A 26,721-nucleotide genomic window follows, 5' to 3' on the forward strand; every position below is an offset into this window, starting at 1 on the left:
GTGGTAAACAGACCTTTCAGTGGCTTTACTCAGTCCACCAGGCTGGCTGTTCCCTAGGGAATTACCTGTGTGTGTCTGGATCATGTACAGTCATTAGTGATTGTTTCATAGTGAACTGTAGGTCCTGCATCAGCCTAACTTGCTCTTCTACTCTGTGGCATTCAAAACCAAAAATACGGCCCCTAAAAGAGTTACTTTCACAATCCACTTTAGTAAAGTCTCCTCAGGAAGCTGGTGGACTGATTCACAGAATGAAACAACTCCTTCACTCTGTACCCCTGGCTGTAGTCCTTTCTTAGTTTTGCCGTCCTCTCACATAGACAACCTTGTTGGTGAGCAGAGGTCTTGGAAGTACTTTTTTTTTTCTTTTTTTTCTTTTTTTTTTGAGACGAGGTCTGACTCTGTCGCCAGGCCAGAGTGCAGTGGCATGATCTCGGCTCACTGCAACCTCCGCCTCCCAGGTTCAAGCAATTCTCTTGCCTCAGCTTCCCAAGTAGCTGGGATTACAGGCACACGCCACCACGCCTAGCTAATTTTTGTATTTTTAGTAGAGACAGGGTTTCACCATGTTGGCCATGATGATCTCAATCTCTTGACCTTGTGATCTGCCTGCCTCGGCCTCCCAAAATGCTGGGATTACAAGTGTGAGCCACCGCCCCCGGCTGGAAGTACTTTTTCTTTTGCGGGTGGCTCTGAGGCTAGTGGCTGAAGCTTGGACTAACCCACATCTGAGTTTGGTCTAGCCTCAAGGTCCAAGCCAGCACTCTCTTTTAATTTCATTTTAGCTATTACATTCTCACAGTACCCTCAGAATTGTATGTTTAGCATGCTTCTGATTATTTTGCATTTCCTTATGTACCCAAAGGGCCAACTCCTCAAGAGTTGGATCTAATACCATCTCCAAATTCCATGGGTAACTTTTACCTTTAGTCACTGAATGCAGCCCAGCTGCACTTTCATACCATGGGTGACCACGTAGCCATCCAGGGATCAAAGGTTCCTGATCTCTCATCCTTTCATCCTTTCTCTTTCCAAACCACTTGTTTCCATGAGTCAGGAATGTTCTAGCAAATCCCTAGAAATCCCTTCTCTAACATCAAATGTATAGGAAAAAAATCTACTTTTTTATCTCAACTTTAGAACACTTCTGTGACCAAATGTGTGAGTTGTTTGCCTGCAACAAATTCAATTCAGTTCCTTGGAAGATACCAACTGGGTGTCCTAAAATTTAACTCAATTCTGACAACATCTGTCTGAGATAGCATCAAATGCCACAGGTTAAGGGCTGTGTCCCACAAGACTGCCCCACCCTCAGCTTCCGCTGCCAATTTCAAATCTAGGTATTGCCTGTATTTCTGACAAACAAGCTATACATCCAGCATTCCTAAGACCCCCTTCTTGTGCTTGATAATTTGCTAGAATGGCTTACAGAATTCAGGAAAATGGTCTATTTACTAGATTGTGGGTTTATTATAAAGGATACAACTCAGGAACAGTCAGATGAAGAGATACATAGGGTCAGGTCTGGCGGAGGGCGAGGGCTCCATGCTTTTTTCAGGGCACCGCCCTGCAGACCCATCCATGTGTTCACCGACTTGGAGGCTTCTCAGTGTGTTATTGTTTAATCCATTTTCCACTGGTAGACATTTAGGCTATTCCCATTTATTTTGCTCCCACAAACAATGCTGCAATTAATTGCCTACATCTCATGTGCTTAGTGTAGTGTCTTTCTAGGGAAGCACTTCCCAGTCTTGTCGCATGACTACACAGTGGACGTGGAAACGCAGGGTGTGGCACACGGGAATCATCGGATGGAGGAGCTGCTCCCAGCAGGAGGGGCCGATCCCTGGCTGTTCCAGCTGCTCCTGGCCCCGCTCAGACATCCTGAGGGCTGAGACTCTAAACCCGGCAGGTCCGCATTCATCTCATAGCATGCGAAGAGCTCCAAGTCGGTAAGCTCTGCCCTCAGGGAATGAACCTGACAGGGAAATTACTGAGTGTATGGACAGTCAGCTCCATGAATTATCATCCAGATGTTCTTCAAAGTGGTTGTAGTAATTGATACTCTCAATGCCTCTTTCATTCTTCTTTGTTTGTTTGTTTGAAACAAGGGATTCGCTATGTTGGCCAAGCTGGCCTCAAACTCCTGTCCTCAAATGATCCTCCATCTTGGTCTCTTAAGTAGCTGGGATTACAGTTGTGAGCCACCATGCCTGGTCCAATGCCCCTTTCAATCTGAAAATTGTGTCTTTCTTCATTAGCTTTCTTCAGAAAAGTTAATTATTTATTTTTAAATTTTCTTTCTCCTTCTTTCTTTCTTTCTTTCTTTCTTTCTTTCTTTCTTTCTTTCTTTCTTTCTTTCTTTCTTTCCTTCTTTTCTTTCTTTTTTTTGACAGTCTCACTCTTATCATCCAGGTTGGAGTGCTGTGGCACGAATTCGGTTCACTGCAATCTCCGCCTCCCAGGTTCAAGCGCTTCTCCTGCCTCAGCCTCCCGAGAAGCTGGGATTACAGGTGTGCACTACTAGGCTTGGCTAATTTTTGTATTTTTGGTAGAGACAGGGTTTCACCACGTTGGCCAGGCTGGTCTCAACTCCCGACCTCAGGTGATCTGCCTGCCTCAGCCTCCCAAAATGCTGGGATTACAGGCTTGAGCCACTGAGCCGGGACTATTTATTTTATAATTTTCTATCCTTCATTTTATGTTCTGTTTCTTTCTTTCTCTCTCTCTTCTTTCCTTTTTTTTTGAAACTGATGTTTATTTTCCATCAACCTTATTTCCATGTTGCTTAAGAGCCTGTGCAAGAACTGCTTAAGACCATTCAGTGGTTGCTCCTACCCATTCAGTGGCCTGAGCAGTGGGAACTGCAGACCAGTCTTCCATGGCAGGCTGAGCACTCCAGTCTTTAGTAGGGAACTGCGGATAGGCACAGAGGGCACCTGCACACCTTCAAACCAGTCTGCAACCTCAGGCTGCGTAGCAGTGAACTTAGGAGCTGGAGCAGTCCATTCATCCTGAAATTCCTCCTTGGTCACAGCCTTTTCAGCAGCAGCCTGCTCTTCTTTTTCAATCTCTTCAGGATCTCTGTAGAAGTAGAGATCAGGCATGACCTCCCACGGGTGTTCATAGGAAATGGTGCCATGCATGTGCAGAACTTCCTGAGCCGGCATCCACCACATCTGACCCACTAAGGGAGCTCCCTTGTTGCATGGGATGGCAATGTCCACATAGTGCAGAGGAGAATCTGTGTTACATAGAGCGATGGTAGGTAGGTTAACATAAGATGTCTCCGTGAGAGGCTGGTGGTCAGCCCTGGGGTCAGTAACCACAAGAAGCCGTGGCTCCCGGAAGGCTGCCTGGATCTGTTTAGTGAAGGTTGCAGGAGTGAAGCGGACAGCAATTGGAGTGGCTCCAGTGGCAGCAGCAAACATCAGCAAGGCCCTCTGGCCAGTATTCCTGGAGAATATGACACTGACATCAGCAGGGTATTCAATGGCAACAATGGCATGAGCTGCCAGCAGAAGCTTCTCCCAGGTCCTCTTCAGATTTATAATGTAGATGCCATAACTTTTCCTTTTATAGATGTACTGTTCCATCTGGAAGTCAAGATTGATGCCACCTAAGTGGGTTCCTGCTGCAAGGAACTTAAGGATATCCTTCTCCTTCATTTGCAGGACATCAAGGGCTCCAGACATTGTGAAAGTTTTCCTTTAAGTTACGATGGGAATCCAGAACAATGCCATATGGACCCCTCTGTGGGTAGCGCAGAAAGAATTTTTGTATTTTTAGTAGAGACAGGGTTTCACCATGTTGGCCAGGCTGGTCATGAACTCCTGACCTCGTAATCTGCTGGCCTCGGCCTCCCAAAGTTTTTGGATTACAGGCGTGAGCCACCGCGCCCAGCCTCTTCTTTCCTTCTTTTCCTCTTTCTGGAATTCCTACTAGGTAGGTGTTGTACCTCCGTATTAATCATCTATATCTCTTATTGTTTCTGGCCTATTTTCTGTTTCCCGTTCTCTTTATTCTCTGTGACTTCCTAAACGTTATTCTCCACCATATTTATTAATTTACATTTTGTGAACCATAATTTTAATTTCCAGAGGCTTTTACTGTGGTTCTTCTCACAGGGCTTATTTTTCATTGTGTCATGTTCTTGTTTTATTGTTTTATGGATGGAATATTTTCTAAAATCTCTCTGGGGACACTGATCAAAGAAGTTCTGTTCTTTCATGTTCTTTGTTTTATGTTCTTTTTTCTTTGTGAGACGGAGTCTCACTGCAACCTCCACCTCCCGGGTTCAAGCAATTCTCCTGCCTCAGCCTCCTGAGTAGCTGGGATTACAGGCGTCTGCCACCATGCCCAGCTAATTTTTGTATTTTTAGTAAAGACAGGGTTTCACCACGTTGGCCAGGCTGGTCTCAATCTCCTGACCTCGTGATCTGCCCGCCTCATCCTCCCAAGGTACTGGGATTACAGGCCTGAGCCACCATGCCAGGCCTGTTTTATGTTCTTATGGTCTCTGAATTCTCTCTGTGTTCTTTGAGGTTAAATTTCTATCTTTGTCTTTCTCTCTCTTTTGGAATCCTCATTGCTTTCTTTCACACCACAAGTTTTCTCTAACCTGCAGTGAGCCTCTGTTAAGCTTTTATATTTGAGAATAAGGGACTATAAAGGCTGACAGAAGCTCTGGGACATGAACAGGCACTGCTGCCTTTAGATTGCCCTTTGTGGGGAGGCCTTTACTCTGGGCGTGCACACCAGCTGCTCAAGTTCCTCCAGACTGCACACATGACGCTTCGCCTGGAGTCATTACCTGGCTGGATGTCCCCACAGTTCTGTGCATGGGGTGGGGTGGGGATGGGGGTGTTAACTGTTCTACGCACAGGTCTTCAATCTTGCTTGATTTTCAGCCCCACTGGACTCTCCTGCCTCTAACTGTGGAGGCCTGGTCCTGTCCCAGACCCTATAGAGCACAGTAGTTTCTTCCATGGCTCCACCCTCCATCATCCCATCCCACCAGTAGCTGCTTGTCTAGCTGTGGCTTCCTCTGAGTTGTGGTTTCCTCTGCTATTTCCTCCAGCAACGTTCTTCACTCTGGGTTCAGTGTTTCGGAAATGGTCTGTCGTCTTCCCTCTGCAGATGTCATCATCAGCATTGTCCTCATTCTATTTGTGGGTTGTTTTTACACCTGTCCCATTCCTTCACTTGTGTGCTGTTGCTGGAACCTATGGGAGGCTCCTAGCCTATGACAAACCAGACACAAAGGTCCAAAGAAACTACAGAGCTAAGTGCAGAAACAGAAGGATTCTGATACAAGTGTTCTGGTGTAAACATTTGACATATTGAATTGTTTGTGGCATTTGATCCATCTGCAAACACGTACATCCATGATTTAGTTGCTAAGACACATTCTGGCCCTACGCAGAGTCTGTAAACGCCTTTCCTCCAACTCTGTAAAACTGAATCTGTGGGCCTGGCACGGTGGCTCATGCCTGTAATCCCAGCACTTTGGGAGGCCAAGGCAGACGGATCACCTGAGGTAGGGAGTTTGAGACCAGCCTGACCAACATGGAGAAATCCCGTCTCTACTAAAAATACAAAATTTGGCTCACGCCTGTAATCCCAGCTCTTTGTAGGGGGCCAAGGCAGGTGGATTACGAGGTCAGGAGATTGAAACCATCCTGGCTAACACGGTGAAACCCCATCTCTACTAAAAATACAAAAAAAAAAAAAAAAAAATTAGCCGGATGTGGTGGCCGGTGCCTGTAGTCCCAGATACTCAGGAGGCTGAGGCAGGAGAATGGCATGAACCCAGGAGGCGGAGCTTGCAGTAAGCAGAGATTGCACCACTGCAACTCCAGCCTGGGCGACAGAATGAGACCCCATCTCAAAAAAAACAAAAACAAAAACAAACAAACAAACAAAAAACAAAATTAGCCGGGCGTGGTGGCACGCGCTTGTAATCCCAGCTACTCGGGAGGCTGAGGCAGAAGAATTGCTTGAACCCAGGAGGCGGAGGTTGTGGTGAGCCAAGATCGCACCATTGCACTCCAGGCTGGGCAACAAGAGTGAAACTCTGTCTCAAAAAAAAAAAAAAATTGAATCTGTGTCTGGTGGCAGCTCTGACCTCAGAGATTCAGTGTGCTAAATCACTACCTGTTTTAGAAACCAGCCTGTGTGGCTGAGGCCCTACAGCATGTGATCCTGTCCACATCTGTCATGAGTTGCTCAAGGTCAGACATAACCAGGCGCATGCACGTTGGTGTCTTTCCACAAGGCTGGACTTTCACTGATGCTATTTCAGTCATAAAAGCCATGAACTACATGAAGTTCCCACAGAGGCAATTCTCCTTAGTACATCCCATTTACTCATAGTCAGAGCCTTGGGCACACAGGCTCAAACTCCTCCACAGGTCAGTCAATACTGCAAACCATACATTAGAGTGTACTTAATCAATATATAAATATTACAGATTAAACATTCCACATCAAACAAAATAACATGTAACATCAAGAGTAAAGGGGAAGCCGGGCACGGTGGCTCACGCCTGTAATTCCAACACCATGTGAGGCTGAGGCGGGTAGATCACTTGAGGCCCGGAGTTCGAGACCAGCCTGGCCAATATGGTGAAACCCTGTCTCTACTAAAAATACAAAAATTAGCTGGATGTGGTGGCCCAAGTCTGTAGTCCCAGCTACTTGGGAGGCTGAGGCATGAGAATCACGTGAATCTGGGAGGCAGAGGTTGCAGTGAGCCAAGATTTCACCACTGCACTTCAGCCTGGGTGACAGAGAGAAACTCCGTTTAAAAAAAAAAAAGAATAGAGGGGATAGGAAGAGAGGTTCACAAACCAGTCCAAGGAGAGCAACATGGACAGTGTCCTCAGCTGGTCTGGGCACTTGTCAACATCTTGCAAGAAAGAGTCTTTGATGCAGGCTGAGCCTTCAGTGGCAGATGCTGGGTGCTGATCACCAGTGACAGCAAGACAGTGTCTGTTAAGATGGCCATTTTGAGCTCATGACGTTCTGCATGTTTTATGGCCACAGAGTCCTCTGGTGAGGACTGATGGTAAAAGAGTGTGCCTGTTTATGTCCTGGTCTGGTTGGGTGTCATCTTTATTAATTAGGTCAACCTCTGGTCCCTGTTGGTATGGTGCCATCTGAAATGTAAGATGGAGTCTTTTTCTAAGATGGAGTCACTTATGTCAAGCATGCTCCATACACCCTCTCTCCTGGCGCCTATGGCACTGCCTTGAAGCCCGCTGGAATCAGGGCTGTGGTAGCTTGTGATGTGTGGGTGTGGCAAGGTGGCCAGCCACCCAGGCTTCATTTTCTGCTGTGCTGGTTTCCCTGACACCATTTACTGCCAAGCTGCTGGGACCCCTGACTATATCCTATCACTTGGGGCTTTCATTGAATGACAAATGGCCCAGGGACTTAGTAGTTTAAGATGACAACCATCATTTCATATGTGCAAACTTCTGTAGGTCCAGAGTTGGGCAGGGCTCAGCCAGGTTAGTTTTGCTCCAGGTGATGTCAGTTGGCAGATGGGCTGGGGGCGGGGACTCCTGGAGCTGGCCCAGGCAGGATGGCTAAAGCAGTTGAAGGCTGGGCAGACATCTGTCTTATTCCAAGTGGTCTCTTTCTCAGGGAGCCTGGTCTCTGTGTGGTGCTCAGGGCCATGCTTGTACTAGGGAGGAGTGGACAACGGTGAAGGAGGCAGAGGGAGGATGAGGAGCTGCAGGCTGCCCCTGGCCCAGTCTTGGTAGCCACACCGAGGGACTCCTGCTGCGTGCTCTTGGTCAAAGCCTGTCTTGGGCCAGCCCAGTGCAAAGGGAGGGAAGTCCATTCCACCTCTTGGTGGAGGAGGGGCAAGTCACTCTGCAGAAGGGCAGCTGGGGTGGGGATGTTGCTGCAACTTTCTCTGGAAACATAGCCTACACCCTGGGCCCCAGCATGGTCTCCTTCCCTGGGGACAGCCTCTACCCTGGTGAACTCAGTGACCAGTGGTTGAGTCCAGATGCTGGCCTTGGTTACTTGGAGGTGGCTTTGTCTAGGATAAGGAATGTGGCTATGCCTCACCAAGTCCTGAAACAATGGAAATGCCTTTCAAATCATCAAATAAATATTTAGACAGTGTTGTCCTTATCTAATGTTTTTTTCCCCATAAAGAAAAATGATTATTGCAAAGATTTTGTTTTGGTAAGCATTTTCCTGTAGGATTGTGCTCCAAGAGTTACTGTCAGTTTCCCTGTTCTTTACTTTTCCCTAGTAGGAGTATAGCGAATGCTACTTGGAACAGGTGCCAATGTTATTTGAAATAAAAAGTATGCAGTTAGGTATCTATTCTCCCAAGCTGGAGATATCAGGGGACTTTAAGACAGAGATGGGCATATAAGAAATAACATTGCTTATTACAACCAGAAATGTACACTACATACCCCGCCCCCCAAAAAAAGAAAAAAAGTCAGAGACATGTACAGAAATAAGTCCTTTTCTTTTTTTTTTTCCTTTTTTCTTTTTTTGAGAATGAGTCTCACTCTATCGCCCAGGCTGGAGTGCAGTGGCGCGATCTCAGTTCACTGCAACCTCTGCCTCCCAGGTTCAAGCGATTCTCTCCTGCCTCAGCCTCCCGAGTAGCTAGGATTATAGGCATGTGATTATAGGCATGTGCCACCATGCCTGGCCAATTTTTGTATTTTTAGGAGAGATGGGGTTTCGCCATGTTGGCCAGGCTGGTCTCGAACTCCTGACCTCAAGTGATCCCCCCGCCTTGGCCTCCCAAAGTGCTGGGATTATAGGTGTGAGCCACCCTACCCGGCCAATCCTCTTATTTTCTATGAAAAATGATGAGAGGCAAATGCAAGAGCATGGTGAGCCAGCAGAGCATGGGGAAGACCACCATCCATTAGGTGAGAAGGCCTGGGGAGAGGATCTGTCCCTTCGGGTGGGTGCTAGACAGAAGACATCCACATTCCTACTTCACTGCCTTCACTACACAAAGAATTCAGCTTTCTTACCAAAGAGGTAAAAGGTGGGAAATAGCAAAGCCTTCAGTGAATGATTTAGATAGTTTTTCTACAGAGAAAGATCATCCCCTTGCTGTATCAATCTGAGGGAATCATCTAAAAAATTGTCAGCATCTGGAAACATTTTAGCCTTACAGAAAAGATATGACAGCTACAGATGACTTACGGCCTGATATATTTCTCCCTGTACAAATAAGTTAAGCTTAAATAATGACACACTGGAGATGCTGTAGACATTGAATTCTCTGTAGCAAGCCCTGGGACAGCAGGAGGTTGCCAGGACACAGCTGAATGGGCTTTGCTGGAGGCTGAGGCTCAGCCAAGCAGCTGATTCCAGAGACCTGGGTACAAACCCAAACCCCCCTAATTCAAAGAGCGTTGGGTGCTCGCCATGACAAGCAAGGTCTATGAGCTTATTTCGTCCTGCGCTAATACCTGCTACTCTTGTTTTTCCTAAAGTAGAGAGGGTATTCATTACAATGTGAGTGAGGTTGAAGGCGGGGGTTTCTGTTGTGCAGCGGCCTCTTCATTAGGGAACACATTTGACCCTGCATGATTCATGTCCAGACACTTTCTCTTAAAGCAGTGGCCATCATAAAGAAAAGTAAAAAATCTTTCAGTAGAATTTGAACAGAAAAAATTACATTGAATTTCCATATTTGTAGAAGTTCTACCTTCTAACGAAGAAACAACTTTCTTCTGCATAAAAATTTGTACCTGGAGTGTTAACACGATCATTTCAACCTTTCTCCCTCTCTTCATCCTTCTCCTTTCTCTATTATCTCCATCCTGCAAAAATGGGCCACAAAGGCACGTTGAGGGTAAAAGACAGTGGTAGAAGGCGAAACAGGGCCTTTAGGACAAGCCTTTCGAGAGAACCAAGGTGGTGATGAGGCCAAGGGGTTCATAAGCACGAGGAGTCATTCCTCAAAGCGGTCCTGCAGGGCCACACGGTCAGCTCCCTTCTGTGGGCTGGGCCGGGGGACAGCAGAAGCAGGCACAGCCCACCCTCAAGGACGCCAGGTTAACAGGGAAGTAGACACACACACAGATAAAGTCAGTACATGAGGTTACTATTGTCCATTCTGCAGATGAGGAAATTGAGTCTCAGGATTCTTAACTAACCTTATTCAAGGTTACACAGTAAGTGTCAGATCCAGGATCCTGGTCTTCTCCCCTTGCACCAACTATTCCTTCCTTTGCATATTATTTTATTGATTGATTGATTGATTGTAGAGACAGGGTTCCATTATGTTGCCCAGGCTGGTCTTGAACTCCTGGTCCCAAGTGACCCACCTGCCTCAGCCTCCCAAGGTGCTGGAATTACAGGTATGAGCCACTGTGTCTGGCCTTTTTTATTTTATTTTATTTTTTTGAGATGGAGTCTCACTCTGTCCCTCAGGCTAGAGTGCAATGGCATGATCTTGGCTCACTGCAACCTCTGCTTCCCGGGTTCAGGCAATTCTCCTGCCTCAGCCTCCTGAGCAGCTGGGATTACAGGCGCCCACCACAATGCCCAGCTAATTTTTGTATTTGTTGTAGAGATAGGGTTTGACCATTTTGGTCAGGCTGGTCTTGAACTCCTGACCTCATGATCTGCCCACCTCGGCTAATTTATTTATTTATTTTTATTTATTTATTTATTTTAAAGATGGAGTCTCGCTCTGTCGCCCAGGCTGGAGTGCAGTGGCATGATCTTGGCTCACTGCAAGCTCCGCCTCCCAGGTTCACGCCATTCTCCTGCCTCAGCCTCCTGAGTAGCTGGGACTACAGGCGCCTGCCACCACGCCCAGCTAATTTTTTGTATTTTTCAGTAGAGACGGGGTTTCACCATGTTAGCCAGGATGGTTTCGATCTCCTAACCTTGTGATCTGCCCACCTCTGCATCCCAAAGTGCTGGGATTACAGGCGTGACCCACTGCTTCCGGGCTCGGCTAATTTATTTTTTTTAGAGACAAGGTCTCACTGTCATCCAAGCTGGGGTGCAGTGGTGCAATTACAGGTGCAGCCTCGAACCTTTCGCATTTTAGAGCACATCATTTGCTCTGTTAGTAACATGAATTAGAAAAGTCCCACCCAGAGACAGATGGACATGGCTTTTATCCTTTTAAGAGCTCTTGGGTCTGGGTACAGTGGCTCACGCTTGTAATTCCAACACTTTGGGAGGCCGAGGTGGAGGGTTCCTTGAATCCAGGAGTTCAAGACAAGCCTGGGCAACATAGAGAGACCCCGTCTCTACAAAAAATACAAAATTTAGCCTGGCGTGGTGACATGCACCTGTAATCCCAGCTACTCAGGAGGCTGAGGTAGGAGGATTGCTTGAGCCATGGAGGTGGAGGATGCAGTGAGCTGGGATTGCACCATTGTACTCCAGCCTGGGTGACAGAGCAAGACCCTGTATTAAAAAAAAAAAAAAAAAAAGTGTATATATATATATATATGCACTTGGGGAAAAGAAGAATCCTAGATAAAACTCTCTGAAAACTCTCGCTAACACCCCCTGCCACCCCCGCATCCCACTAGGCAATGTTCCACTGGAGTAGAAGTCCTTCCTCCCAAAAAGAGAGAAAGAAACCGCTGGAGTCCTAGGCTTGATTTTCCCTGGCTGGACCAAGAATGGTGACTTAAAGTTAACTGTCTTCAATAGCAAATACTCACCAGAAGAGGGGAAAGAAGCAAGCTCACACCTGTAATCCTAGCACTTTGGGAGGCCGAGGTGGGTGGATCACCTGAGGTCAGGAGTTCAAAAGCAGCCCTGTCTCTACTAAAAATACAAAAATTAGCCAGGTGTGGTGGCAGGCACCTGTAATCCCAGCTACTCAGGAGGCTGAGGCAGGAGAATCGCTTGAACCCAGGAGGAGGAGGTTGCATTGAGCCGAGATCACGCCACTGCATTCCAGCTGGGGTGACAGAGCAAGATTCCATCTCAAAGAAGCCCGAACGACAACAACAACAACAAAACCACACACACACACAAAAACAAAATAGGAGTATATTGTCTCAGTTCTGGAGGCTGGAAGTCTGAAATCAAGGTGTCAGCGAGCTGCACTCCCTCTGAAAGCTCTAGGGGAGATCCTTCCTCTTCTCTTCCAGCTTCTGGTGGCCCAGAGGTCCCCTGTGGCATCATCACTACAATCTCTGTCTCCATCTTTGCATGGCCTTCTCCTCTGTATCTGTGTCTTCTCTTTTGTCTCTTTCTCCCTCTTTAAATTTTATATTGAATAGAGATGGGGTCTCACTGTGTTGACCAGGCTGGTCTCAAACTCCTGGGCTCAAGCAATCCTCCCACCTCAGCCTCCGAAAGTGCTGGGATTATAGGCATGAGCCACCATGGCTGGCTGCCTCTGTCTATTTATTTATTTATTTATTTATTTATATTTTTTGAGATGGAGTCTCACTCTGTCACCCAGGCTTGAGAGCAGTGGCATGATCTTGTCTCACTGCAATCTCTGTCCCCTGGGTTCAAGCGATTCTCCTGTCTCAGCCTCCCGAGTAGCTGAGATTACAGGTACCCACCACCACATCCAGCTAATTTTTGTATTTTTAGTAAAGACAGGGTTTCACCATGTTGGCCAGGCAGGTCTCGTACTCCTGACCTCAGGTGATCCATCCACCTTGGCCTCCCAAAGTGTTGGGATTACAGGCATGAGCCACCGCGCCTGGCTGCTTCCATCTCTTAGAAATACATCCTTCGGCCGGGCGTGGTGGCTCACGCCTATAATCCTAGCACTTTGGGAGGCCAAAGTGGGCGGATCACGAGGTCAGGAGATCGAGACCATCCTGGCTAACACGGTGAAACCCCCATCTCTACTAAAAATAAAAAAAAAAAATTAGCCGGGCGTGGTGGCGGGCGCCTGTAGTCCCAGCTACTCGGAGAGGCTGAGGCAGGAGAATGGTGTGAACCCAGGAGGCTGAGCTTGCAGTGAGCCAAGATTGTGCCACTGTGCTCCAGCTTGGGCGACAGAGCGAGACTCCGTCTCAGAAAAAAAAAAAAAAGACATTCTTCATTGGATTTAGAACCCATGCAGATAATGCAGGATTACCTTGTCTCAAGATCCTTAATCATGTCTGCAAAGACCCTTTTCCCAATAAGGTCACATTCACAGGTTCTTAGGGATAGGATGTGGGTATATCTTTTGGGAAACCACCATTTAGCCCACTGAATTTATACTGTACCCTAAAATGTGGTCAGATTAAATACAGTGTGAGTTCAGCAAAGTGTTTTTTTTGTTTGTTTGTTTGTTTGTTTTTTTGAGACAGAGTCTCTCTCTGCTGCCCAGGCTAGAGTGCAATGGTTAAGATCTCGGCTCACTGCAACCTCCCCTTCCCGGGTTCAAGCGATTCTCCTGCCTCAGCCTCCCAAGTAGCTGGGACTTCAGGCACGCACCACCACACTGGGCTAATTTTTGTATTTTTAGGAGAGATGGGGTTTCACCATATTGGCCAGGCTGGTCTTGAACTCCTGACCTTGTGATCCACCCACCTTGGCCTCCCAAAGTGCTGGGATTACAGGTGTGAGCCACTGCACCCGGCTTGTTTTTTTTGGGGGGTTGGGGGGGGTTTGAGACAGGGCCTCACTCTGTCGCCCAGGCTGGAGTGCAATGGCACAATCTCGGCTCAGTGCAGCCTCGACCTCTCTGGGCTCAGGTGATCCTTTCGCCTCAGCATCCTGAGTAGCTTAGACTACAGGTGCATGTCATCATGCCCAGTTAATTTTTATATTTTTTGTAGAGACGAGGTTTTGCCATGTTGCCTAGGCTGGTCTCGAACTCCTGGGCTCAAGCTATCTGATGGCCTTGGCCTCCCAAAGTGCTAGGATTACAGGTGTGAGCTGCAGCACCCAGTCTGAGCAAAGTCTTAAATACAGATAAAGATATTTTAAGAGTAACTTCCAACTATTACTATTTGGCTGAGATTTTGAGCGTAAGATTTTATTTTCTGGTCCGTTTGGGTTAAACAAAAGTTTAATGCTAGAATGACACTTTCCACTCACATGGAGGAGTCCAAGGGGTTGCGCCCAGGCTGGTGCCTGAGTCAGAAACACTGCTCCTCCCCTCCTCTTGTCAGACCTTCCTGTGGAGGAGAGGGGAAAAATAGGTTTTTCTCTCTATCCATCTTAGGTGCAGTCAAATTAGACTAAGAAAAGACAGATTAGTGAGTGAAAAACAATGAAGTTTATAATGCATGCATTTTGCTTACATGCAGCACTCAGAGGTGGTTGACTCAAAGGGTGGCTAGAACTCAGGTGTATATAGCATCTCAACAAAGAATAATAAATTTGTAGTGAAGCGGCAAGACAAAGGAAAAGGACTTCAGGTTCCTGGGAGTGTCAAATTATAGGAATGCAAATATATGGGGAAGCTAATGGTAGATAAGGGCGCTGTCTCCGGTTGTCACCGGTAATTACCCTTGGTCCTTCCTGGTGGAGAGGCCTGGGGACTGTTTACAAATGTATGCCTTGCTTTTAGGAGAAAGGGGGAGGGTAGAGAGCTCTTTCTGTTTCTGCCTTTTTTCAATTACTTCAGCTCAAAGTAATGCTTACAACAAAGTGGCTTATTTGGGGGTTGGGGCGGGGAGGGTGCATATTCTTTCATCCGTCACCTGAAAAGTCTGCAAAGTCCTGCGTGGGCCACCCCTGCCTTGCAAATCAATCCCCTCTTTATCAGTGCACCAGATGTGCCAAGTTGTAAGTGACCTTCTGTGAGGGGCTAAACGTAAATCCCCCTTGTGTTATAGATCACCCATATTAGACCCTCCAGAGGGTCTGCCAGTGGTTCAATGGGATAGGTTGCTACCAGGTGCAACCAGACAGGGACAAGCTCTTGGCATGTGAGGACTTCAGCAGTCAAGGACAATGTTTCCGGAGGGGTGAGGCTCCTTTTCCTGAACAAGTGTAGCATAAAATGTTATTTATTGTTTTTCCAGATAATAGTGCTGAGAGTACTCCTCATTAGTGGCTTCTTAAGGTTGTATTTCTTCATTTTTATTATTATTATTATTATTTTTTTGAGACAGCGTCTTGCTCTGTAGCCCAGGCTGGAGGGCAATGGCGCAATCACAGCTCACTGAACCCTCAAACTGCCGATCTCAAGCGATCCTTCTGCCTCAGCTTCCCGAGTAGCTGGGACTACAGGCACATGCTGCCACGCCCAACTAATTTAAAAAATTTTCTGTAGAGCTAGGGTCTCACTATATTGCCCAGGCTGGTTTCAAACTCCTAGCCTCAAGTGACCCTCCCACCTCCGCTTCTCAAAAGGGTTTTATTTCTTGATTAAGCCAGCCCACTAACTCATTTTTCTACTTCTGCTGTGAGCGGTGACCTACATCTCTCTAACCCATGCATGGCTCAGGATGCGTGGGGTGCCCACCACAAGCAGGAGGCCCTGCGCACAGAAATAAACTTCAATGGAACTCACGCCTGATGTACTGAGGGGGAAATTTGGTTTAGTTTTGCCTTTTAAAACCTGAGGCTTCAACAGAAATAAACGTTACTGACTGTGGATGCCTGCTGTTTTCAGGGAAAAAAATTTTGGTTTAGCTCTGCCTTTTAAATCTGGATACTGTGAAGTACATCTCTATTCACCACCCTTTGCTGAAGACCTACTTAGTATGGGGTTTTGTGCTAGATTCATAGCATCGCTTCAAGAAATCTACCATTTAGTTAAGAAAAGGAGACAAAGGACTGAAGGGGTGAAAACATATGAAAGGTAAATAACAGGTAAATAACAGGAAGGACGGGCAGTGTAAGGTGACATCCCCAAATGAGTGGTAAATGTCAGCATCACACTTTCCATTGTCATATGGTACTGTGATGCTGTAAAAAGCAAAGATTCAAGTCTTGGGGACCTCTGGCTACAATATTAAAACTGCCTCCACAGCTGGATCACAGGCCAACTTCACCGCTTCAATTGGATGATGATGAAATTGGACTCAGCACAGTGAAAAACTTAGAAACAACTGGAGCAATAAGCGATGGTGATTATACAGATGCATTCATCAAGTTTTTAAATTTTCAGGTGCAGAGGCCTCGTAGGATTAATCAATTAACTGATACTTATTGACAATCTGAATGCAGGACAAAGTGATCACTGCCTTAATGGAAGTAAGAATGAGAGGCTGAGGCAGGTGGATCATGAGGTCAGGAGATCGAGACCAGCCTGGCCAACGTGGTGAAACCCCCGTCTCTACTAAAATACAAAAATTAGCTGGGTGTGGTGGTGTACCTGTAATCCCAGCTACTCAGGAGGTTGAGGCGGAAGAATTGCTTGAACCCGGGAGGCAGAGGTTGCAGTGAGCCAAGATCACACCACTGCACTCCATCTAGCCTGGGTGACAGAATGAGACTCCATCTCAAAAACAACAACAAAAAAACAAAACAAAAAAGAATGTTGCTGAGCTGACAAGTCCAGCGCCCCTGAGAGCTGGAGAACACCTCCAGAAGTGTTTAATTAAGGCTACATATATGCCAAAGCATTAGAAAAGCCAATGGTCAGGGGAGGCTGGAATTGAAAGAACAAGTCTGAACTGAGTCCTAATAGGCTGTAGAGGAACTCAGATGGAATTTGAGGACTTCATTCTGAGCTAGTGATTCCTGACAAGTTTCCTGAATCTTTTTTTTTTTTTTTTTTTTTTTTGAGACGGAGTCTCACTCTATTGCCCAGGGTAGAGTGCAGTGACACAATCTCGGCTCACAGCAACCCCTGCCTCCCAGGTTCAAGCGATTCTCCTGAGTAGCTGGGATTACAGGCGCCCGCCACCACGCCCGGCTAATTTTTGTATTTTTAGTAGAGACGGGGTTTCACCATGTTGGCCAGGCTGTTCTCGAACTCCTGACCTTGTGATCCACCCACCTCGGCCTCCCAAAGTGCTGGGCTTACAGGCATGAGCCACTGCACCTGGCCTCCTGAATCTTTGAAATGCTACTTCTGAGAGATACTCGGAAAAAGAAAGAAAGAACGAGAAAAGAAAAAAAAAGGATTTGGGGTCAAATAAGTAAAATGTACAGTCACAAGGAATTTCCATTAAGAAGACTAGACTGAACTGAAATCATTTTCAGGTTGTCATTCAAATGTCTGCTTTATAGAGATATGAAATTGTACAAATTTAAAATAAGGATGAAGTGAGGAAATGGCCAAAGGCACTTGGCAAGCTAGAGCTTAGGCCTGCTGTTAGCCCTAGAGGCAGTGAGGAACAAGTACGAAAGGGAGGTAGGGAAAGAACCCACTGGTTCCAGGGCGACTGCTCCTCCTCCACCTCCTGACATCAAGGCAGTGAGCCTGATCTCAACTCTTGGCGGCCTGACCACCCAACAGGGGTACAGTGGGGGTACAGGGCTCTGGATAATATTTTTTACAGGGATCTGTCTGCATACAAATGTTGACTAATCAGTGTATTACAAGAGTCTTTGGCCCTGTGTGAGGTATGGTGACCTATGGCTAAGGCTCTGGAATATTGGATAGAGGAGAGGCACTTCTCTATTTCTTGCTTATCCAGTCAATGCATGTGAAGTTTCCTGACAGCGCCCCAGCGTGGTCTGTTTCCATTTCAGCCCAGGAACCATCGCTCCACGTTCTGTTTGGCCAAAACACCCCTCCTCCTTGACTTCCTATGTCCCACTACGAGATGAAGGTAGCAAATAAACCTCTGCCATTTATGAAAACGTCATCACCGTGTGACAGAGAAACAGCAGCTGTTCGACATTATGACCCAGAGATGTAGAAAAAGGGGAGATTATGTTTAATATAAATACTTCATTATCTCTAAAGTATTTCTTTGCCAAACAATGCACTAAGTGTTTTTGTCCTCTTCCAGTCTCTGCTTAGAACTTATCGACTTCGGGGCCGGGCGCGGTGGCTCACGCTTGTAATCCCAGCACTTTGGGAGGCCGAGGCGGGCGGATCACGAGGTCAGGAGATCGAGACCACGGTGAAACCCCGTCTCTACTAAAAATACAAAAAATTAGCCGGGCATGGTGGTGGGCGCCTGTAGTCCCAGCTACTCGGAGAGGCTGAGGCAGGAGAATGGCGTGAACCCAGGAGGCGGAGCTTGCAGTGAGCCGAGATGGCGCCACTGCACTCCAGCCTGGGTGACAGAGCGAGACTCTGTCTCAAAAAAAAAAAAAAGAACTTATCGACTTTGTGGCCGGGCGCAGTGGCTCATGCCTGTAATCCTAGCACTTTGCGAGGCCAAGGCAGGCAGATCACCTGAGGTCAGGGGTTTGAGACCAGCCTGGCCAACATGGCAAAACCCCATCTCTACGAAAAATACAAAAACTAGCCAGGTGTGGTGGTGAATGCCTGTAATCCCAGCTATTCAGGGGGGGCAAGAGAATCGCTCGAACCCAGGAGGTGGTGGCTGCAGTGAGCTGAGATCACACCACTGCACTCCAGCCTGGGTGACAGAGTGAAACTCCATCTCAAAACCCCGTCTCTACTTAAAAAAAAAAAAAAAAAAATTAGCTGGGCACGGTGGTGCATGCCTGTAATCCCAGCTACTTGGGAGGCTCAGGCAGGAGAATCACTTGAATCCAGGAGACGGAAGTTACAGTGAGCCAAGATAGCGCCACTGCACACCAGCCTGGGCAAGAGAGTGAGATTCTGTGTTTGAGGGATCTGAGCAATTTGATAGTTGTGAGTATTTCTGAGTATCGCCCATGCTGATGGACACATCAACTGTATTTCAACGTGCTTTGCATGTGATGTCTTATCAGTAAAAGCCTAGCACTAGATATTAAGCAATCTATGTCAGTCTATTGTAATTAGGCCCCCTCTTGTTTAAAAAATAGAATACACAATGAGAATCACCACATTAGATTTTGAATGCTATGAATTTAAGTGTGAATATCCTCGTTGTTTTTGGCTCACCACTGAAGTTATTCAAATGTGATAAGGAAATTGGTTCCCAAAGTGGGAAAGATCGAAACCGTGGAAATGAAAGACATAATGAGAAACACAGGTGTATTGCTTGGAGACCGCCTAACACAGTTTAGTTGCCAGCCTAATGGGCTAAATTTAGAAGGCAGGAACAAAGCTTGTTTCTTCTCTTGATTTGTGGGATAAAATGGGTCACTGGGCATGAAATAATCAAAATTGCAAGTGGACCAGAATGGCTTGTATGTTATTTGGAGCTTGCCTCCAGGTCTGGGGCCTCCCCTTATGGGCCTCAGTTTCCTTAGCTAGTTTTTTTTAAATTGAGGTGTGTTCCAACATTGTTCAAGCCTAAGAATGCTCAGAAACCAGAGAATCTCTTTCTTCATGGGAAACTTTTCTTCTCAGAAGTAACCACAACGGATGAAAACCACGGCTATTCTGATTGGAAGGTGGTGGGGACAGGCATTTTCCCTCAACTTTTCATCCTGTGTGGTCCTGAGTACTGGAAGAACCTCTAGTTCCTAAAAAAGCACTATCTGAAAATCCTAGGATGACATAAGGAGAATTGGCTTTTCCAGATCCTCCAAGCTGCACGTTGTTCTGCTTTCTGTTGCTCATGGCAGACCACCCAACACCGAATGCCAGGTTTTGATCAGGAGGCGGGAGCAGGAGTGAGGGGGAAGCTGAGGCCAGAGCTTTTACCGGGGCTTCCGTGAGAATGGCAGGGCAGAGCAGGGGAAACAGTTTAGGATGGACTAGTTCGAATGATTCCAGTAGGCTTTGGGCTTTAGGGGTGGTCTCTAGTTGCCTGGTACCCAGCTCTGGGATGATTCAGGACAGGGGAAATATTGGCCTGGTGTGTGAGAGTAAGATAAAGGGGGTGGCTGGGGTATAGACTTGGAATTGGTTGGTTTGCACAGGAAAGACAGGGTTTCTTTTTTTTTTTTTTTTTTTGAGACGGAGTCTCGCTCTGTCGCCCAGGCTGGAGTGCAGTGGCGCAATCTCGGCTCACTGCAAGCTCCGCCTCCTGGGTTCAAGCCATTCTCCTGCCTCAGCCTCCCGAGTACCTGGGACTACAGGCGCCCACCACCACGCCCGGCTAATTTTTTGTATTTTTAGTAGAGACGGGGTTTCACTGTCTTGGCCAGGATGGTCTCGATCTCCTGACCTCGTGATCCGCCCGCCTCGGCCTCCCAAAGTGCTGGGATTACAGGCGTGAACCACCGCGCTCGGCCGAAAGACAGGGTTTCAACACAAAGCCCTTGGCTAGCTCTAAGAATGGCCTAACCCCTGGAGGGGCAGTCTCTCCCTGGCCAGCCAGCTTTTTAAGATGTCAAAACATTATAAAAGACCTGGGCATGGCGGCAAATGCCTACAATCCTAGGTGGGAGGATTGCTTGAGGCCAGGAGTTCCAGACCTGCCTGGACAACATAGCAAGACCTCATCTCTAAAAAAATAATTATGAGATACAGAAGACAAAAAATGTGACTAATACATAGGAGAACCTGGAGGAAGCCTCATCCAGGCTTTTATGACCCAGCTTTGGAACTCACGATGTCTGTCTCAGCATGCTCTTTTGGTTGGAGCCAGCCTAAACCCACCCAGATCCGTAGCTGGGTGCCCAGCTATCCCAGTTTGCCAGGGAGTCTTTGCTGTTTTTTTGTTTTGTTTTGTTTTGTTTGTCGTTGTTGTTTAGACTGAGTTTTGCTCTTGTTGCTCAGGCTGGAGTGCAATGGTGCCATTTCAGGTCACTGCAACCTCTGCCTCCCAGGTTCAAGTGATTCCCCTATCTCAGCCTCCCAAGTAGCTGGTATTATAGGCGTGTGCCACCACACCTGGCTAATTTTTTGTATTTCTAGTAGAGACAGGGTTTTACTATATTGGTCAGGCTGGTCTCAAACTCCTGACCTCAAGTGATTCACCCACCTTGGCCTCCCAAAGTGCTGGGATTACAGACGTGAGCCACCGTGCCCAGGCCTTTGCTAGTTTTGGGGACTTTCCTTGCTAAACTGAGAATACCCTGGGCAAAAAGGGACAATTCAAGGGGAGGAGACCTAGACCTCACCTCTCGGGGAGGAAGCGGCCAGGTCACGTTGTAGGAGTACACATGCGATGGGAGATATTTCTGTAGCTATCTTTGGAAAACACAGCCTGCTATAATGCATCAGGAAGGGAAAGTGTAAACATAGACAGGAGCCAGGGCCTGGAGACTTGCCTGGTTCCCAGGAAGGTCACTGGTCACAAAAAGAGAAGAAAAGGTTGCCAGAGATACATGTAGAAGCGAATGCCCTGACGAGATCAGATGGCCGTATAAAAAAGCATTCCAATTCACAGTACAGTTAGTGCACCTATGCATTTACAGATTCGATCTTTTTTTTTTTTCTTTGAGATGGGGTTTCACTCTCGTTGCCCAGGCTGGAGTGCAGTGGCGTGATCTCAGCTCCTGCAACCTCTGCCTCTTGGGTTCAAGCGATTCTCCTGCCTCAGCCTCCGGAGTAGCTGGGATTACAGGTGCCTGCCACCATGCCTGGATAATTTTTTGTATTTTTAGTAGAGACGGGGTTTCATCTTGTTGGCCAAGCTGGTCTTGAACTCCTGACCTCAGGTGATCCGCCTGCCTTGGCCTCTCAAAGTGCTGGGATTACAGGTCTGAGCCACCACCCCTGGCCCAGATTCAATCTTTATTACATATACATTTAGAGTCAAATAGCTTATGACAATAATACAGATATTAAGGCGGTTTCAAAGATTTCACAACCAAGTTTTACAGTTTATTTCAGTGGCACCTATTAATTACACATCACACCTAAACATTGTCAGAAATTGGTTATATTTGGCTATATTTGGAAAAGTTCCCCAAGGCAGAAAAAAAAGGCTTTTAAGATATTCCCCTCAGAAATGAGACTTTGTGGCCCCCAAATATGGATTTGCCTTTTTAGTCTGAAAGGTGATGAAAGGGGCTAGAGGGGCTGGGTCCAGATGAGCCTGGAGCAGCCTCTGTGTCCTGGGCGTCATCACCTTTCCACCACACGGGGACTAGGCGGCAAGAAGAGGGGGTCACAGGAGGCTGAGCACGCACGCAGGATTCTGGGGTGAACAGCACGCAGACTCTTCACTGAGATGGGCTCTCTAGTAATAGATTGCCAAAATGCTTCACACCTGAAGCAACAGTCCTCAAACACTGTTGGAAGAAAGAGTCACATTTAGCATAGCAAGAAGGAGAAGAAATATCTCAGAATACACACCTGGAAATGTACAGGAGTACCCAGAGAAAAGCTTCAAATGAAGAGAGGAACAGACAGGGAACTTGAGTAGATAAAGAGACCTGTTCAGTCCTGAGAGAGGAAGACAGCATTACAAGGATGCTCCTCTCTCTAAGGTAATCTAAAAATGTAAGGTGAGGCCAAAAAACAAAAACAAAAGCTTGAATTTTCCCTTTAGCTTAGTGATTTTGGGGACCCAAGATATTTTCCTGGCTGGGTGCAGTGGCTCACACCTGTAATCCCAACACCTTGGGAAGCCGAGGTGGGTGGGTCACTTGAGGTCAGGAGTTGGAGACCAGCCTGGCCAATATGGTGTGGAAACCCCATCTCTACTAAAAATACAAAAATTAGCCGGCTTGGTGGTGCACACCTGTAGTCCCAGCTACTCAGGAGACTGAAGCAGGAGAATTGCTTGAACCTAGGAGGCAGAGGTTGCAGTGAGCCGAGATCACGCCACTGCATTCCAGCCTGGGAGACAGAGCAAAACTCTGTCTCCAAAAAGAAAAAAGAAAAAAAAAAAGACATTTTCCTTTCACAATCCTATGGTTAAAAAAAATATGTGGTCTTTGACTCTGTGGAAAGGAGAGGGGCTGGAGGTTGAGCTTACTAATGAACAATGATTTAATCACTCACACCTACATAAGGAAGCCTCCATAAAACCCCCTAAACAGTGGGGTTCAGAGAACTTACTGGTGGGTAAACACCTGCAGCTGCTGGGAAGGTGGGGCCCCTGGAGAGGGCGTGAAGCCTCTGCGCCAGCCTATACCTTGCCTCTGCATCTCTTCCATCTGGCTGTCCCTGAGCTGTGTCCTTTACACAAAGCTGGTGATAGTAAAGTGTGTTCCTGAGTTCTGTGAGTCACCCTAACAAATTACCAAAGCTGAGGAGGGGTCATGGGAAACCTCAATTTATAGCCAGTTAGTTGGTCAAAAGTACAGGAGACCCAGGACTTGTGACTGGCGTGGTGAAGTGAGGACAGTCTGTGGGACTGAGCCCTTAACTTTTGGAATCTCCTGCCATTTCCAGGAAGATAGTCCCAGAATTGGGTAAAATTAATTTCAGGACACCCAGTTTGTATAGGAGACTTGGAGAAATAGTGTTGGAAAAGACACCACACATGTGGCATCAGCAATGTGATGGGGAAAACCCTTTCTTCTTTTGGTGTCAAAAACGTGAGATTTGATAGAAAGGCCCTGGCTCACAGAAGCATATGGTTTGGGAAGAGAAAAGGTAAAAGGGTGTGGGATGAGGAACCTTTGATTCCTGGGTGGCCATGTGGTCACCCATGATATGGAGCCATAGCTGTGCTGCAATCTGTTACTAACAGTAAAAGTTACCAGTGGAGGCTGGGCGTGGTGGCTCATGCCTGTAATCCCAGCACTTTGGGAGGCTGAGGCGGGTGGATCACGAGGTCAGGAGTTCGAGACCAGCCTGGCCAACATGGTGAAACCCCGTCTCTACTAAAAATACAAAAAATTTGCCAGGTATGGTGGCAGGAACCTTTAGTTCCAGCTACTCGGGATGCTGAGGCAGGAGAATCGCTTGAACCCGGGAGGCAGAGATTGCAGTGAGCCAAGATCACGCCACTGCACTCCAGCCTGGGCAACAGAGCAAGGCTCCATCTCAAAAAAAAAAAATAATAATAATAATAATAAGAAGAAGAAGAAGAAGAAAAGAGCAAAATATACAATCTCTTGGTTATTGCTACCTATATTAGCTAAAATGAAAGTAAATGAGAGTGCCGGGTGGACCTTGAGACTGGACCAGGGTCAGATTTGGGTTGGTCTGAGCTCAGCTACTAGCTTCTGAGCCACCTCCCAAGAGAAAAATATGAGGGGACAAATAGAGTCCCTCTAAGACCTGTGGTCACCAAGAAGGTAGTCAATGTGGGCGGCAGGCAAAACCAAGTTAACTACTGAGATCAGGAGGTACATACAGAGAATGGAAGTGACTCATATTGCGAATCAGTATCATCAGCTTCTGAGGAGCCTTTACCAACACGAATTCTGAGAATAACTAATTTAGGGGCAGTATCTTTGTTTTTGAATGCTGCAGAGTGGAAGAGCATGCGTGGGTTGATACAGGACCCACAGCTCACTATAGAACAATCACAGATGGCTGTACATAATTCAGACACACAGGAGGTTATTCCCGAGGGAAGAGCCAGCCTGGTGGACTGGATAAAAGTCACTGTAAGATCTATTTATCCTGAAAAGGGGGCTTGCCCGACTCCTTCTATGAATGCCAAGTGGAGCGCCCCAGCTGACATTCTTCAAATGCAAGCTATGTGGGACTGGCTTATGACTGGGATATTCACCCACTGAATATGCCTGTTACCCACGTCATGATAAATGCTATGGTTAAGGGGGTCCTTTGATGTGGACACCCCATATAACCTCACTATTGCAAAATTGAGGGAGAGTTTCAGAAGTCTTATCAAATTTGCTGTTTCAGCTTCCTTGCACGTGTCTTACAGGTGCTAATAAAAATACTGGGTTAATGAATAAGTGAATCAGGAAATGTGGAGGGGACAGTCAGGGACACCTTGATAAGGGAGCCCCATGCACTGTGGTGCCAGTGCTTGTTGGTGAAGCCTTAACTCAGTGGAAATTATACTGAGAGAATATAGAAATGAAAGGATTGGTAGGATTAGGGTGAAAGATTGCATGAAAATTGGGGTATTAAACAGGTTTTATGTGAAGAGATTGTGTCTCCTCTTCCTGAATGTTTTATGGGAGTGGATATCATGTCTGACTGTGGAATGCCTCCTGTACCTAGTATTGTAAAACCAAAAATTGTTGGGGAAGTCCTAATGGAGGCTTCACTTAGGAATATCAGGATTGATGGGATTAAGGTGAAAGTAAGAATAAAAATGGGTATGTTTGAAGTTGCTGTGTCTCTTTTACCTGAACAGCTTACATAGATGGACATGGTATCTGACTGGGGAACTGCTGCTATAAAACTGAAGGCATTAAATTTGCTTTTCAAGCAATGTTAATTGGACATGCTGTGTGGGGAGCAGAAAGATTGCCTGAGCTCACACAGTGCAGAGTAGAAGCTGGAGTGCTGGGAGAGACAGACCCTCGGTGGGATAGCCCTGTGTGGAGTGTAAAGTGGGGCTAGTGGAGAAAGCCCGTAAGTGCATCCCAGCCACATCTACTGGGCTTTGGACCAGTGAATTTCCATCTGGGGGCACTTACTAGCTTACTATCAAACATTAATGGAAGCCACCCTATGATAAAAGGACATAAAATAATCTTGAAACTGAAAATTCCCATGATGTCCTGAGTGATGTCAGAGAAACATTCCAATGGGGAAGGCAGTGCTCACAGGAGCTGCATAATAAGGTGGAAGTGGCTTATACAGGATGATGCTGCCTGGGGCACAAAGGAGCAGAAACTCACAAACAGGGAGCCTCTGTTCCCCCAGGACTGATTCAGAAATTGCATTAGGAGCTGCCAGATCCTATTATCACATGAACCGTGCTCTATAAACTGCTCTTGACTGACCAACAAAGAGCTGGTTGGTGTGTTGATGACAGTTCCAAGGTGAACAGACAGCCTGTTTGGAAAGATATCCCTCTGATTGAGGAAGGTAAAAACAAATCAGCTCAGTGGGCTGAATTTCTAGCAGTGATGGAAGAATTGAAGAGTGGTAAGAGCCTGTATGTTTCAGTTTTTACCAATTCATGGGAGATGGTCAATGGCCTGGCCATATGGTCAGGCAGGAAGCTATAGAAACCTGTCCTATTAAAGAGATACTTGTATGGGGCATGGTTCTATGGAAATCACTATGGGGATTTTCTTATTCTTTTTCTTTTTTTTTTTTTTTTGAGACAGAGTCTCACTCTGTCACCCAGGCTAGAGTGCAGTGGCACCATCTCAGCTCACTTCAACCTTCGCCTCCTGGGTTCAAGCAATTCTTGTGCCCCAGCCTCCCAAGTAGCTGGGACTACAGGTGCCTGCCACCATGCCTGGCTAATTTTTGTATTTTTAGTAGAGACGGGGTTTCACCATGTTGGTCAGGCTGGTCTCAAACTCCTGATCTCAAGTGCTCCACCCGCCTTAGCTTAGTAAGTGCTGGGATTATAGGCGTAAGCCACCATGCCTGACCACTGTGGGAATTTGAGAGGTGCACTAAAGTGAGACATGTAGAGGCTATCAGAAGAATGGGTACCTTGAACTTTCAGGTCCAGAAGGTGACTGTAATTGACAAGCAGGTATCCCTACTCACTTGAGGTGGCTGTCTGGGTCCATAAAATGACTAGATTTGGGGAGGATTTCAGCAGTGCAGAGATGGGCTGAATCTAGACATGTTTCTCTTGCACTTTCTCAGGCACATAATGCTGATAGAACTGCTCTGTCGGCCAGGTGTGGTGGTTTACACCTGTAATCTCAGCACTTTGAGAGGCCAAGACGGATGGATCACAAGGTCAAGAGATCAAGACCATCCTAGCCAACGTGGTGAAACCCCATCTCTACTAAAAATACAAAAAATTAGCTGGGCATGGTGGTGTGCGCTTGTAGTCCCAGCTACTCTGGAGGCTGAGGCAGGAGAAT

The 26,721-nt window shown here is 46.8% G+C and overlaps 1 protein-coding gene across 1 annotated transcript; it reads right to left on the reverse strand.

The window, feature by feature from the left end:
• Positions 1–2,834: 2,834 nt before the first annotated feature.
• Positions 2,835–3,695, reverse strand: LOC100606527 (40S ribosomal protein SA-like). The gene has a single exon (XM_012500683.1). It carries the CDS (start codon positions 3,693–3,695, stop codon positions 2,835–2,837), a length of 861 nt encoding a protein of 286 aa, XP_012356137.1.
• Positions 3,696–26,721: the final 23,026 nt, after the last annotated feature.

Source organism: Nomascus leucogenys, chromosome 1a (genome assembly GCF_006542625.1).
Source record: "Nomascus leucogenys isolate Asia chromosome 1a, Asia_NLE_v1, whole genome shotgun sequence".
Classification (NCBI taxonomy): Eukaryota; Metazoa; Chordata; class Mammalia; order Primates; family Hylobatidae; genus Nomascus; species Nomascus leucogenys.